Source organism: Monopterus albus, unplaced genomic scaffold, assembly GCF_001952655.1.
Source record: "Monopterus albus unplaced genomic scaffold, M_albus_1.0 scaffold328.1, whole genome shotgun sequence".
NCBI classification, from domain to species: Eukaryota; Metazoa; Chordata; class Actinopteri; order Synbranchiformes; family Synbranchidae; genus Monopterus; species Monopterus albus.
In genome coordinates this window covers 611,625-625,338 of record NW_018128208.1, presented here as the reverse complement: position 1 = coordinate 625,338, position 13,714 = coordinate 611,625, and the positions used below count along the sequence as shown (strand labels likewise).

The window sequence follows — 13,714 nt, the reverse complement described above, 5'->3', positions numbered from 1 at the left end:
GGGGAATAAAAGTGTGGTTCTGCGGGGGAACCTCAGTGGGAATGAAGTGGACATGGTGTGGTCTGCAGCGCCCCCTGCTGACCCTCCGTGCAGGCTTTAGGAGAGAGGAGACGTGTCCCATTCTTCGAGTGGCGTTAACGTGTAGATGAAGGCAGACAGCTCTGGAGGCAACATGGGAGGAAAAGCAAACATGAAAATGGCAGAAACCCCATTTGAATCATTTCGTCAGCAAGTAGAAGACCAAGACCCAGTTCTTCTGATCGGACTTATCGTCGCTTTGGCGGCTGTTGTCATCACCTGTGGTGAGAAGTTATCGTTAAAGTTAGCATGCTAACGTTAGCTTAGCAGGCTAGGCTAGGCCTATAGCGTTTATCTTAGTTGGCATTGACAGCGGAGTATTCGGCGTTAAGCTAGGAAGATAACTGCTATGCTAAAGAAAACGTGCACAGCTGTTAGTATCAAGTCATTCAAATTCAGTGCGTATTTCTGGTTAATGGACAAAGTGTGTTTGATACGTTGAGAATAAGTCAATGACATCCGTCTTCACTTTGCCTTTTCAGTTTTTCTGAAGTACTTTCTCACCAGCAAAACTGTTAGAAGTGCTGTGCTGCTGGTTGGACTGTGCGACTCTGGGAAAACGCTTCTTTTCATCCGGGTGAGTCGATGTAGCTAAAACATGCTAGCGACAGGCACATTGTCTGTCACAGGATGCTCGGCTGGTATGATGAATGGTTAACTAACCTCCTAAGTGATCAAATGCATTTCATATTTTGGCAGCTGCTGTCAGGAAAGTTCAAGCGGACGCAGACCTCCATCACTGACAGTAGTGCTCCTTACAAAGCCAAAAATGACAGGGTAAGTTGGGCATCATTATGATCAGCTCTCATCCTGTCATGATGAACATAGTTTAGTCGTCCCCTCTCTCTCTCTCCTGTTACCAGGGCAGCACCTGGACTCTCATCGACCTGCCAGGACATGACAGCCTTCGCCCTCAGTACCTGGAGAAGTTCAAGTCTGCAGCCAGGTGAGAACAGGACGACCGGTCTGAAACACCTTACTTTCTGCGGCTTAGTGAAGTAAAGTTACCAGCGACCTGACTAATGTGTATTTTTATCTTGTCACCCATCTCTCCAGAGCGATTGTGTTTGTGGTGGACAGTGCTATCTTCCAGAAGGAAGTGAGAGACGTGGCAGAGTTCCTGTACGTCTTGTTGACGGACACTGTGATCTCCAGAAATGCCCCCACTCTGCTGGTGGCATGTAACAAACAAGGTGCAAAAGCTTGGTCATCTCATCCTTCACCTAAATCCGCATAGTTGTTGTGCAGCGCAGTTATTGATCTATTCATTTTTACAGATATCACCATGGCAAAATCGGCTAAACTGATTCAGCAGCAACTGGAAAAGGAACTGTAAGTATTGGTTCTGTTAATTACTTATTAGGTAAGGAATATCCTCTAAAACACCATCACAGTTATGATTTATATTACTTGGTGCAGTGTTCATTTTCATGATATTTTATTTAAGTTTCACTATAGTAGTAATTTTGTGATTGCTTGACTGTTACCATTGTGTTGGTAGTCCATCTGAGTTATTACTGCAGGACACTCTCCAGAAGTGTCCTAAGTACACACCAGTGAGCTATAAAATCAGGAATACATCGTCATATTGGGTGGGACTGTTCAGTTGTAATGTTATTGTTGTTTTTTTCTTGACGTGTGAGACATTAAAATATAAGAAAAAATCAAAGCAGCAGAGGCCAAGATATCTGGATTTTAAATCTCTAGAATGAGTGAAGTCTTAAACACCTGGATCTTAAACTTCCCATATTGCAGTTCAATAGCATCTTTTGTTAATACCCACATCTCTCAAACATTACACACCGAGTTTGTAACAGGTTTTCACCAAGTGGCAACCAGAGGCTGAGAAATGAAGCCAGTTCAGACATACCAAAACCTGCAGTTCCTCGAATGGCCACTTGGGGCTCCAAAAGAGTGTCAGTCCCGATGGACTCCCATGTTAAAATGCCCAGCTTTACAGCAGATATAAACATGTTTACAACCTGGTACAAAGACAGTTTTAGTCTCTATAACTAATTTCCCCTTCCATGACAACTTTACAGGGGGTGAATAGTTTTATAACTGGCCTGTTTAAATTATACTCAGGCTAAAAGTTATGCATTAGTTAAGGGCATAGCCGCTTTGAGTGAGAGGCGGGAGCATCCCACCACTGGTGGCTAGCTGCATTCTGCCCACCTCAGCGCCACTCATGCTCTGCCTCTTTGTCAATTTTTGGATTAGACATAGCAGGTAGAGTGAAGCACTATCAATATGGCATCAGCCAGACTTGAGCTTCAAAACCACTCTCCAGAAAACCAGTGGGTGACGTCACCATGGGTTTGTCCAGTTCTTATATACAGTCAGTGGCTTTCACCTAAAAAGTTTGATCTGGTGAGACCAGTGATGTTATTTTCTAAGACTTGACAAGCTCCTGCAGAACCATAACAGAAATTTTGAACTGTTTTCCTTTCAGTTTGAGTCATACTTGTGACTAAAAACAGATCTCTGTAAAACTGTGGCATTAACAGTAACCCTATAGATTTATTAGACAACATGCACATGAAGATGCCTCCACAGTGTTTCATTTTCCTCACAGGAACACCTTGCGAGTGACTCGCTCAGCAGTCCTCAGCTCTCAGGATGGCTCTGTGGGTGGCAGTGTCTATCTGGGGAAGAAAGGCAAGGACTTTGAGTTCAGTCAGCTGCCTATGAAGGTGGAGTTCCTGGAGTGCAGCGCCCGTGGCAGCAAGGGTGAAGAGGGGGATGCAGACCTTGACAGCCTAGAGAAGACCCTGGCTAAACTGTGAAATCAGAGACTCGACATCTCAGGGCAGACTTTGCCTCAAAGGTACAGACTGCAGACTAGAACACCTCAACGTCCGCTGTCACCTCAGTAATCAGAGGGATGAAAACTGCATCTCAGAGGAGGGACGATTTGACATAAGTACCCAGTCAAGCATGATCCTATCTGTGGTGACTGTCAATGGAAACCATTAAGTGACATTAAAGGTGGAAGACCTTTACAGATACAGTGAAGAAAGACTGAAAGTAATGTAATGGAAAATAATATAGCTGTTTTGTCAATGCTGAGAAATGGTCATGTGCTTATTCAGTGTAAAATCGTACTGTGAACATCCACCGTAAACCACTTTATTTGGCTTAATTAGAAAATATATAGTTTGAAAATTTTGGGAAACTACATTTGTTGTTTATAATAGCAATATAAAGCATTGTGACTTTCACCATGTTTATTTTAAGTGTCTCAGCTAGTCTAACCTGTAGGCTGCAGATGCAAGACAGCGACTCCGACAGCCAGCCTTGTGCCTTGTTTTTTGTGGTTTTCTTATAGAAGTGTTTTCTTTGTTTGTAGAAGGAAGAACAGTGTGAATACAAAGCATTTGCTGTGAATGTATGAGTTTGTTGTCATAAAGAACAAAGTTGTGTATATAGTCACCTGGCTTCTCTAAATATGGGCCATATAAGGTTTTCCATGCTTGATGGTGCAGTTGAAGTCCAAACAGTGTGGTGGTGTAAATGATTGATATGCAGCAAACAGAATTTGATCATTAACATATAAAGGCTAGGTGTGAGTTCAAATAGTACCACTGTTCCCTAGGATGAGGTCATGTGACTATGTGGCTGCAATCTCTGTTGTAAACTGTTTTCAAATGTCAGAACAGCTTTGACCTTTTTTTTTTAATCCTCCATAAAAGTACCACAGACTCAGTGAAATATGAAATGCAAGCTTCTGTGGTAGTTTTGCAGTCCACAAATGTGCATGTTGTTTATTCTGTTGTATAATAAATCCAGTGTCATACAATAAAATATATTTATTTTTGTAAAACCACACACACAAACTCCAAATGAGCCACACCCAGTGAGTAAAGTTTCCACTACGAGAACTGAAAAACAATGAAATATGTAGTTTGTTGAATAATGTGTGAAACCTCAGACAAATTGCAGTAAGCTCTTCCCTTACAGTACTGGTTTTGTACTGTTCATTGCTGCCTGGAACACTGGTTGTATTTGGTTTCTGCACACAGTTCAGGCTTAAAGAAAGGAGTGCAGGATCCTAACATCACAATAAGAAGCCAAGCACAATTTAGATCAGACATCCAGGGGCCACACCCACACAGCATCTGAACACTAGGAGTCTCTGAAACTCCAAAGATCATAAGTTTCATTTACAAATGCTTTATATATTTTCAAAGTTGTATTAATATAGTGGCCACAAAGTCTGCTTTATTCTTTTTTTTTTTGTTTCATTTATATTTATAGAACTGTTTGAGAAATTTGGGTTAAAACAGCACATTTTCAGTGTGATGAATGAGGGCTGCTGCAAACTGCGTGTTTCCATTATCACAGTAGTTGTCGGTGTTATTGGACTGTTTCAGTTTATTGGTAGGCTAACTGGATCTTTATTAGGGTGACTGCCATCAAAATATGCTTTTAAAAGTTCTTTAATGTTCTGCTTTTCCAAATATCTAACATGGACAAGTCTCCTTACTTGCAGGAGGTGACCGACTGATTAGGTTGAATGTCAACTAACATTTTGCAAATTTAGGAGTTAGTTTTATCGGGGGGGGGGACACTGTACTCTCTGAAGATTTTTGAAAACACACAAACTAATAAGGCAAACAATTACAGGCTTGTTGTAAAGTGTGTGACTATAGTTGAGACAGAGGGTAGACAGTCAGTCTGCAGCTCTGATCTGCTACCACCACACTGGGCTCCCCTTTCAACTCTGCAGGGCACAGCCAGTTCACCTTGTCCCCATGACTAATGCTCAGTCTGGGCCCAGATTTCTCCTCTGTTACCTCCTCCACACCTGCCACTGCCACTTTGTCCTCCACTTCAGCTTCTTCTTTCTCTGCTTCAACCTTTGGTAGAGTCTTTGCTTTATGCTGGGGTTGTTCTTTCCTCTTTGTCTTGCTCTTACCCTTCCTGCTCTGGGGTCCTGTCACTCTAGTTTTGACCTTTCCCTCTGGAGTCACTACTGGGTGCTTACTGAGGTCCCACAGGGCAACCTGGCCATCATTCCCACCAGTGACAAGCCAGTATGGGTGGGAAAAGAAACTAACAAAGTGGGCTTGTGATGCTCCCTGACTGTGGGCTTTGACTGATCCCTGCTGTTCCAGTTTAGAGCCGCTGCCAATTCGCATCAAATGCACCCGCCCATCCTCTGCTGCACAGCCCAGAATGTTTCCACAGCTCGCTACAGAAACACAGTGAACCAGTGGAGGGTTGAAAAGCTGACCTGGACGCTGCTGATAGTCATCTTCTTCCTCTGCTACATCCTGGAGGTTCAGTGTCCAAAGCGGGCGAGTCTTTTGCAGACCCCACAGCATCACCTGAAGTGGCACAAGGTAAAGCTAACTAAGAGAGAAATGATATCAAATACAGTCTTGGTACAAAAGTGAATGACATGAAATACAAAGAACTGAAAAATAGATCTCTTCTCCCTCACCTGCATATCCAGTCCAGCAGACACCAGGTTATTGGGCCTGTGAGGCCGGAAAGCTACAGAGGAGCAGATATTGGTGTGTCTGCGAAGAGTCCTGCATACTTTTCCCCCGGGAAGCTCCAGTACCCGCACTGCTCCAGAATCATCAGCCACCGCCAGGGCCGATCCCATCTCGTTCACTGCCAAAGCATTGACCTCCTCTTCCCCTGCACCCTGAAACTCCTCCACGTGGCCCTTCAGGTTCCTGGGGTCAAGTACGCTCACCGTGTTTCCATGCGACACATACAACTGGCTCGGAGCTGCAGGTGAAAACACAACACTGGTGCTGTCCTCTTCACCAGGGAGGGTGAGTCTGCCTAGGATGGTTCCTTCTTGGTTCCAAACTGTAACCTGTCCACCCTCAGAGCCTGAAGCAAGGAGACCCTCGGGACCTGGTGCAGCTCCAACACACAGGATGGATGTGGAGTGGCCCTCAGACCAATACCTGGCCATGACTGCCCGACCCTAAGAAATGTGAGTTAACCAGGAGAAGATACGCATGAGCTTATGGTGTTCCTGTGACAACACTGATGGCAACATTGGATGCCAAAGTTATGAGCCTACTACAGGAAAAGCAAACAAACAAAAACCTCAAATGGTATTCAGCCACTATTTGTTCTAACAAATAAATCTAGACTGCCATTTCATTAAATAAATTGTGATCTTTTTTGAACAGCAAACTGTAATTTAACTAGACTATTTTAATGAATGAACGCAGACTATATACAATTCAAGAAGGGCTCTCTAAAATTCATACGCTAAGGTACCCAGCAGTATATAAAAGAATTTAAATTAGCACCACCCTCATAAAATTTAATCTTATAATATAGGCCACTACACATTATTCTGAAATGGGCCGATATTGTTATAGAGTAGCTTCATTTTACTTTTGGTACTTCCAAGTATATATTTTGATGCTAATATGCCTGCACTTTTATTTAACATTGAGTAAAACCGACTTTCCGAAACCGAGGGCAAAGTTTGTCCAAGTAAAGTATGTACTTCAATGTGACTGAATTGAGAAGTTGCTGGAAACACAAAATACGTTGTGTCAAACCAGATCAAACCAAACAGTCTTATCCTATTTCTGTTAACTTGTTAGCATAAAAGCTAATATGCAACTCCATATTACCCTGGTGGCTTGAACGCGATAACAAACACGTTTTGTTAATGTGCAGAATAAAAATGATGTATAACAGCGCTGTGACATTACTAGTAACTTCTCAATCGGACAATTACACTACCTTTGTGTGTAGCGTCAACAACTCTGTAGGATGACATGTGGGTTGAGTCGCTGATTGATGACGTCACAAGTGCGCCAGCTATGGCCGCCGGACACTGATGATCCGATACAAGCTTCAAACTCGAAGCAGCATTTCCTTTGAACCGCTGCTTCACTAAAAATCTTTTTATCACCATCCCACGAGGCTTTGAATGAATGAACCCATTTTCGAGACAATTGATGAAGTGGTTCAGTACTGGTTCATTGCTTCATTTGCACATCACTAAAGTGCGCCACCGTGCTTTGCCCTGAGTTAGGCCTGTCAGGCGGTATTCATAGGCAGCCTTAAATTGAATTTTTGGCTCATTTTTAGCACAACTTTCATATAACCCATTCAATACTGTAATGTGTATAGCCTAAAGTATCTGATAAAAGGTATTGCCTTTTTTTGTACAAAATTGGAGTAGAGATCTGCCCGGAAGGCACATTTTACATTCACATAGGTTTTGTCTGTACAATAAGCCGTTAGAATTCAAAATACAGAAAAATATAGGCTACTGTGTATATTAGTGACCTCTAAATGAGCTTCATAAAATAGACACCGCTATTTGATGAGGACCTTTTATAAAGCATTCATATGCTGCAATTTATGGCTTTATTCATTGTTAATAAATACTTTACTTACTATAAAGAGAAATGATAATCCAGCCAGTTATAATTCAGAAAAATTTTGGGGTTCCCAGGTTGTGAAAAATCATTTGCCTTATCAGAATGCAGTCTTATACAATATAATTCATAATTAACAGAATATGAACAGATCGAGTATGAGATACAAGCCAGTGGTGTGTTTTACACTGAAAGCAACAATGTTTATTAGTAACATAGGTTCCTGCACATTCTGCAGCAAATGAAAAGAGAGAGGCCACAGGGAAGGGAAATCATCGCATCATTGCCCAGCATGTCTCCCACCCAGTCTTCATTTCCACAATGACTGCTCTCCGCTGATTGCTCAAAGCAAGATCTGATGAGTGCGGTTCATTTCTGGGTCAGTGAACAGCGTGCCATACTGCCATAATGAATAGGGAACAGAGTGGAGAGCCCATAGCATTCAGACGCTGAAACAAAAACACACACAAACAAACTACACACACAGGCTACACTGTCAACCCGACATTCAAGTCCTGACACACACTGTACATCCTCACAAAGCAGCAGCAGGTCTCACCGAGCATTTTGAGTGTAAGTAGCCATTTGCCTTCTTTTGTGTATTAGCTACAATTTCCTGATATGAGCCAGATGAACGTGTGCTGATGAATTGTGATGCTGAGGCTGGTAAAACATGAGTGAGCATTTGTCAGTAGCTTGTTTGACAGCTTGTAGTTTATTCAAAAACAGATTTTTGTCCGCTGTACAACTCCTCCTCAATGACACGAGAGGGGATATATTATCTTATGCTTTGAAACAAACTTCTTAGTGTTGTGATGTCTGACCTGTGACAATAATTTTCCTCTACTCACAGTTAAATGTCTGTCAATATGTCAGCCCTGGATTAGCTTATTTGTCTGTGCCATAGACTTCCAGTGATGTTCAAAAATGAACCACATCAGTAAAACACATCACTGCACTGGGTGACATGTTTTCTCTTTATGAAACACCAGACCCTCATATATATTTTTTTAAATTTGCCTCAAAGGCTCAGAACAGCCAAAGCCTTTTACAGTGTCTGAAGTAAGCAAGTGTCAAGGGCCCATGCATAAGATCTCTGGATATTCTTAACAAATATCAGGGTCTTGTGTTTCACAACAAGGAAATATGTCTCTAAATGCAGTGGTGTGTTTCACAGATGACAGAAATAATATGACACATTTATTCCTATATGCCTGGACTGTCTGTCTATGCATTAATGGCAAATAAAAATCTTGAATCTTGAATATTCTTTTGTATTTTGTTAAAAGGTTTAATAAACATCTCAGCTCCAAAAAAAATAGAATGTTCTGGCTATTTTTTGATGTGTCACACTTTACAGGGTTAATTGTTTCTGAACATCAGTGGAGGTCTTTGCCACAGACAAATAAGATAATCCAGGGCTGACAGATATTAATCACTGTTGGTATTTGCCTTTGTATGGGGACTGTTGAAAATACTGTTAATATAAAAAGTGACTGGCCTTATCTCTTAACATACTTTCTAATAAAGCTGGTTCAGATTTATCTTCACAGAAGAGTTATTGTGAAATATTCATACACCTGAAAGTATGAGGCTGCCCTACTTCCCTGCGAGGTCGATGCTTTTCCACAAAGAGCCAAACGGAGTGACATACCGAGTCCCGGCACTTCTCTACCTGTCCCGCTGCAGATCCTTCCTGGCTTTCTGTGAGGAGAGACTCAGCCCATCTGACTCCCAGGCTCACCTGCTGGTGATGAGGAAAGGCGCTTTCTACAGGAACTATGTGGAGGTCAGTGTTGGTTACTGTGTCCTGTAGATTGAGGGCCTGTCTGTAAAAACTATAACTCAAAAATTGAGTTTAATCAGATCAGAAAGCTTACATAGGGAAAACAATGCATAAGCAATGCGGCATTTCTGCTGCAGCAATGCCACATTTTCTACATTTCCTCTGAGATTAAAGGAGAGTTCACCCTAATTATACAGTACATGGATGGGAGAATATACATGTATGAGAAAATATATTGATAAAACATGGCCAATACAACCAAATCTATGGTTTGTTCTTCATCTTCAGATAGTTAAATGCTGATGAAGGATCAGAAAAACAATAAGGGGACTCCTGAGTTATTTAGTCAAAATCAAAACATTTTGCATAGAAAGAGATGGGTGAGAAATTATGTTTTACAATTTGAATTTGTGAATCACCCCTTTGAGTTAAATCCTAGACTTTTTTATTGCCCAGTCTTGTTTATTGTCTTTTTCTTATCTTACATTATATTTCAAGCATTTCACTGAATCTGTTCTACTATATCCTCCTTTCTCTCTGCTGCTCCAGTGGGAGGATATGCGTGTCCTGGGAACTGCTTTCCTGCCAGGCCACAGGTCCATGAACCCGTGCCCAGTGTATGATGAATTCACCGGCACTCTCTTCCTGTTCTTTATCGCTGTGCTGGGACACACCTCAGAGTCCCATCAGCTGGTGACAGGAAAGAATGTAACTCGACTCTGCTACATCTGCAGCACTGACTATGGGGACACATGGAGTCCTGTCACTGACCTTACCAACAGGGTCATAGGAGACACTATTAAAGGTCAGAGGAAAGACATTCATAAAGGGAAGGGACTTCGTTGTCAAGGTGGACTTCAAAATATACTGTCTAGCAAAAACAATTAAAGAAAAGAAAAGTAAACAAATTTGGACTGTTTTTAATTTTCGGCTAAACCTAAGACTGCATCTTTGCATAGACAGAGGATTATGGATTTTATCCTCTGTCATTCACCACTGTACATGTGGACATGTGATTTTCTAGGCTGACTTGAATAAATGTGATTTAAGTGTCATTCATTCCTTAAGTCAGTGCAGATCTATGTGGTTTATCAATGCCACTCATGTGTATCATGTGATTTTCTTCCTTCCTTGCAGAATGGGCCACTTTTGCTGTCGGCCCTGGCCATGGCATCCAGTTGAAGTCGGGTCGCCTGCTCATTCCTGCCTACGCTTACCACATCGAGTGCAAAGAATGTTTTGGGCAGCTCTGCCAGACCACTCCCCGTGCCTTCTGCTTTCACAGTGACACCCATGGCAGAACCTGGCATTTTGGGGAGGCGGTGCCAGGCCCAGAGAGCGTGGAGTGTCAGATGGTCTCTGTGGATGAAGAGGATGGGACTAATGTGTTGTACTGCAATGCACGCAGCACACTCGGCTACAGGGTGCAGGCCCTCAGCCTGGATGATGGAGCAGTGTTTCAGGAGGGACAGCTGGTGCAGCGGCTGGTGGAGCCTCGGAATGGTTGTCATGGTAGTATTGTTGGATTTCCTGCGCCATTGCATCTATTTCAAAGCCTTAATCATCACTTACACCAGCCAATGTGTCACTCTAGACACTGGACATCCTACATGACCTACTCAAATCACAGCATCTCTCCCTCTCCTGATATCACCACTTCTGTTTCCACCAGCTCTTTGTCACCCAATCATAGGGCCCCTCCAGATTTCCTCACCCCCACCTGGGTACTATACTCCCACCCAACATGGACGACTGCACGCAAGGATCTGGGCGTGTTCCTCAGCCTGTTTCCCCGTGATCCAGATAGCTGGCATGGCCCCTGGGTGATCTACGAGGGCCCCAGTGCCTATTCTGACCTGACCTACTTGGAACTGCCACCCTCACCTGGAGCACCACCTGCTGTAGCCTTCGCCTGCCTGTTCGAGTGTGGCACTGAAACAGCCTACGATGAAATCTGCTTTAGCATCTTTACCCTCTATGAGCTTATTGATAACCTGCCTCGGGATGTGCAGATGGGAAATAATGATGAATATAAAAGACAGCCACATCAAGTTCAGAGTTGTATAAATAGACATGATCAAAATTCACTGGTTTTCCAACAGCTGCCTCAGTTGAAGAGAAAAAAGAGCAAGTTGACTGAGTCGTGTTCTGTGTCTTAAATGTAATTTAACACTTACTTATACACTCAGTTGCTACTTTATTAGATACACCTGCAATCCAATACCACTGTCAACAAGATCAACCTGTAATGCTCAGCTTCTTGACACTGTCATACAGTAGATGTGGTAATTCACCTATGTTTTAAGATCAAGGGCATACTGTAGTTAGTGATAGTACTGCTAAGTGTTTCTAATATTCTGTCCCCATCTATTCCAAGTTGTGTCAAAAAAAAACACTTCATTTTTGATTAATATATTTAATGGAATCTCGCTCTTGCTTTTACTTCTGAAGAGCCTCTGTCAGCAACAACAAACCTGTTATAATGGTTACAACATAAATCCACAGTTCTCCGGTGTTTTAAAACATCATGAAAACCATCTTTCCACTGCCCAAGTTCAGTTAACTTAGAGTTAAGCTTGTGTGTGATGACAATAAAAAGTCATCATCAATGGAGGTTTGATACTAAGATTCATCATGGCAGTGGGTAAATAAAGAGTAGAACCAAGCAGCAGGTAAAGAGCCTGAACTGGAGTGAAGAGAAGATCAACAGGTTCATTCATTTATTTGTTTAGCAGACTTGGATTTCTTTAATAAATACTAAGGGGCTGGAATCCTACTGTTCGCTACATTCATTTAAATAGGCTACACATTTATTCAGCTGTAAACTGATGGGAACATGAGATGGGAGGGTGACTCTTCCTACCAGCTGCTCTTGTCCAACTGCACCACCTCAGGCACCCAGTTAATGCAAAATACAAATTTATTATTTATTATGGTGAGTTGAGGACAACATTTGTATGCATGTGAGAGAAAGATAAAGAAAGAGAGAAGACATGAGGTGAAGGGATCTTTTGTGTCTTTGTGTCATTTTGTATCCTTTCACCGAGAGCCCTGCGCCTTAACCATTAGCCTAGCTAATTACTAGTTCATTCAGACTAAACCTACAATTTTGTCCCCAGAATCTATTTTCATAATTTGTTGAAGCCTCTACACACCAATAGTTCCACCACTGAGATCTTCTCAGGACTGTTTCATCCAACCAAACAGGCCTATTCAGTTTTACTATCATATGACAAAAAGGTAAACGCCACTGGCAAAGATGGAAACAGCTAAAGTAGCAACTGCATTCCTTCCTCATTAAAAATGAGGAAGGAATAACTGAAACAAATAACTGACTGGAATCTGACAGAACAGTGAACAGCAACCTGTTTGTGGCAAGAAAATGTGGACATTGTCTCCTCCCAGCAGCCCACAACTTTTGATTATGAACCAGAAACTCTGCAGAGAGGACATCAAAGTGAGTTCACCACAGAGCAGACAGTAAAGCTCTCTAAAAGGTTTTAGCTAATAAAAATATCATCTAAGACTGAGAGGTCTTCAATATCAATAGGCAGTATAAGGAGTAATGAAATGAGCATTAGCAGCATTTCAGATGTAGTCGTTCATAATAACTGTATACAGTAGCTGGTTAGTGTCCTGCTGGCTCCTGAGAAATAGGTGTAATAAAGTTACAGAGTAGTAGTAGGTGGGTTAGTAGTAGCACCTAAAGTATTTGTAATAACCGGGGCTGGTAGATAAAATCTTTAATTGCTAAATGTATTGCTATATTTTGATATAAAATATCCAGATGGAAAGTCAGCCTTCAAACTGTCAAATCAAGATGTGTCATTATTGTGATGCTTGAATCCTTTAAATTCTTAAAAACCAACATCAGCATACTGCAGGACATTAGAGGTTAACTTGGGGAAAATAATATATATTGAATGAGGAGAAGCCACATTTGGATGGAACATTTCCAGAGGGTTAGTCTCTCCTAAAGACCTTTGATGATTAGTGGGTGGTCGGGTTTGGAAGGTTTTCTTTCAGAGGAACAGGCCAGCTCCAAGACAGAAAAAATGCTCTTTATAAGAAGGTAAAACTGTTCTCCTCATTACAGCAAACTCTTTGTGGCTACTTCATATTGTTAGGTAATTTCTTAGTCAGATAGATATTTGTTAGACATCTGTTGTATTAGCAAATGTTTAGTGGAGACAGGCTGTCTATGCTCAGGCTGGTAAATGCTTAGTTCATTGTCATGAGTTCTGCAGGCTGCATCTAGGCCAAGGTCAACTAGATTGCAGAGTCTGCAGACAGGATGAATATTGCTAGTAGCATGATATGTTCAGCCGTAATCTTAGTCATAATATCTTCCAAGGCTTACTGTTCGGACATGTCCCTGAATGTCCTGTATGTTTTTAGATACACACCACTAATCAACAGCCACACACTTTAATTTTCTCCATGTTTTGACTACTGCTCTGGTCAGCTGCCAAGCTGGCAT

At 42.0% G+C, this 13,714-nt stretch overlaps 3 protein-coding genes across 4 annotated transcripts; 2 read left to right on the top strand and 1 right to left on the bottom strand.

Annotated features, from left to right (window-relative positions):
• The first annotated feature begins 52 nt into the window (after positions 1-52).
• srprb (SRP receptor subunit beta) lies at positions 53-3,877 on the top strand. Its single transcript, XM_020624497.1, has 7 exons — positions 53-302; positions 561-655; positions 778-855; positions 942-1,024; positions 1,135-1,271; positions 1,356-1,410; positions 2,654-3,877. Exons 1-7 carry the CDS (start codon positions 146-148, stop codon positions 2,862-2,864), a joined length of 816 nt encoding a protein of 271 aa, XP_020480153.1. The 5' UTR covers positions 53-145; the 3' UTR covers positions 2,865-3,877.
• Positions 3,878-3,975: 98 nt separating this feature from the next.
• On the bottom strand, positions 3,976-6,952 carry wdr53 (WD repeat domain 53). Its single transcript, XM_020624496.1, has 3 exons — positions 6,805-6,952; positions 5,525-6,025; positions 3,976-5,408 (listed from the first exon to the last, which is right to left on the bottom strand). Exons 2-3 carry the CDS (start codon positions 6,011-6,013, stop codon positions 4,725-4,727), a joined length of 1,173 nt encoding a protein of 390 aa, XP_020480152.1. The 5' UTR covers positions 6,014-6,025; positions 6,805-6,952; the 3' UTR covers positions 3,976-4,724.
• A 1,029-nt stretch (positions 6,953-7,981) lies between these two features.
• neu4 (sialidase 4) lies at positions 7,982-13,410 on the top strand. 2 transcript variants are annotated; one of them, XM_020624511.1, is made up of 4 exons: positions 7,982-8,021; positions 9,138-9,237; positions 9,784-10,039; positions 10,372-13,410. In XM_020624511.1, the coding sequence occupies exons 2-4, from the start codon at positions 9,202-9,204 to the stop codon at positions 11,391-11,393; spliced, it is 1,314 nt and encodes a 437-aa protein (XP_020480167.1). In that variant the 5' UTR covers positions 7,982-8,021; positions 9,138-9,201; the 3' UTR covers positions 11,394-13,410. The 2 variants fall into 2 exon arrangements, with proteins under 2 accessions (XP_020480167.1, XP_020480166.1); XM_020624510.1 differs by lacking the exon at positions 7,982-8,021 and having other exon boundaries at positions 8,915-9,237.
• The last annotated feature ends 304 nt before the right edge of the window (positions 13,411-13,714 follow it).

What these genes read in the sequence shown, in the direction of transcription:
- srprb (XM_020624497.1), top strand. Translation starts at nt 146, where the DNA reads ATGAAGGCAGACAGCTCTGGAGGCAACATGGGAGGAAAAGCAAACATG. An exon ending in GGTGGCATGTAACAAACAAG is followed by an intron (nt 1,272 to 1,355) that starts GTGCAAAAGCTT and finishes TCATTTTTACAG; the next exon opens with ATATCACCATGGCAAAATCG. An exon ending in CAGCAACTGGAAAAGGAACT is followed by an intron (nt 1,411 to 2,653) that starts GTAAGTATTGGT and finishes TTTTCCTCACAG; the next exon opens with GAACACCTTGCGAGTGACTC.
- wdr53 (XM_020624496.1), bottom strand. Translation starts at nt 6,013, where the DNA reads ATGGCCAGGTATTGGTCTGAGGGCCACTCCACATCCATCCTGTGTGTT. An exon ending in CTGCTGGACTGGATATGCAG is followed by an intron (nt 5,409 to 5,524) that starts GTGAGGGAGAAG and finishes GTGCCACTTCAG; the next exon opens with GTGATGCTGTGGGGTCTGCA.
- neu4 (XM_020624510.1), top strand. Translation starts at nt 9,037, where the DNA reads ATGAGGCTGCCCTACTTCCCTGCGAGGTCGATGCTTTTCCACAAAGAG. An exon ending in TCTACAGGAACTATGTGGAG is followed by an intron (nt 9,238 to 9,783) that starts GTCAGTGTTGGT and finishes CTGCTGCTCCAG; the next exon opens with TGGGAGGATATGCGTGTCCT. An exon ending in CATAGGAGACACTATTAAAG is followed by an intron (nt 10,040 to 10,371) that starts GTCAGAGGAAAG and finishes CCTTCCTTGCAG; the next exon opens with AATGGGCCACTTTTGCTGTC.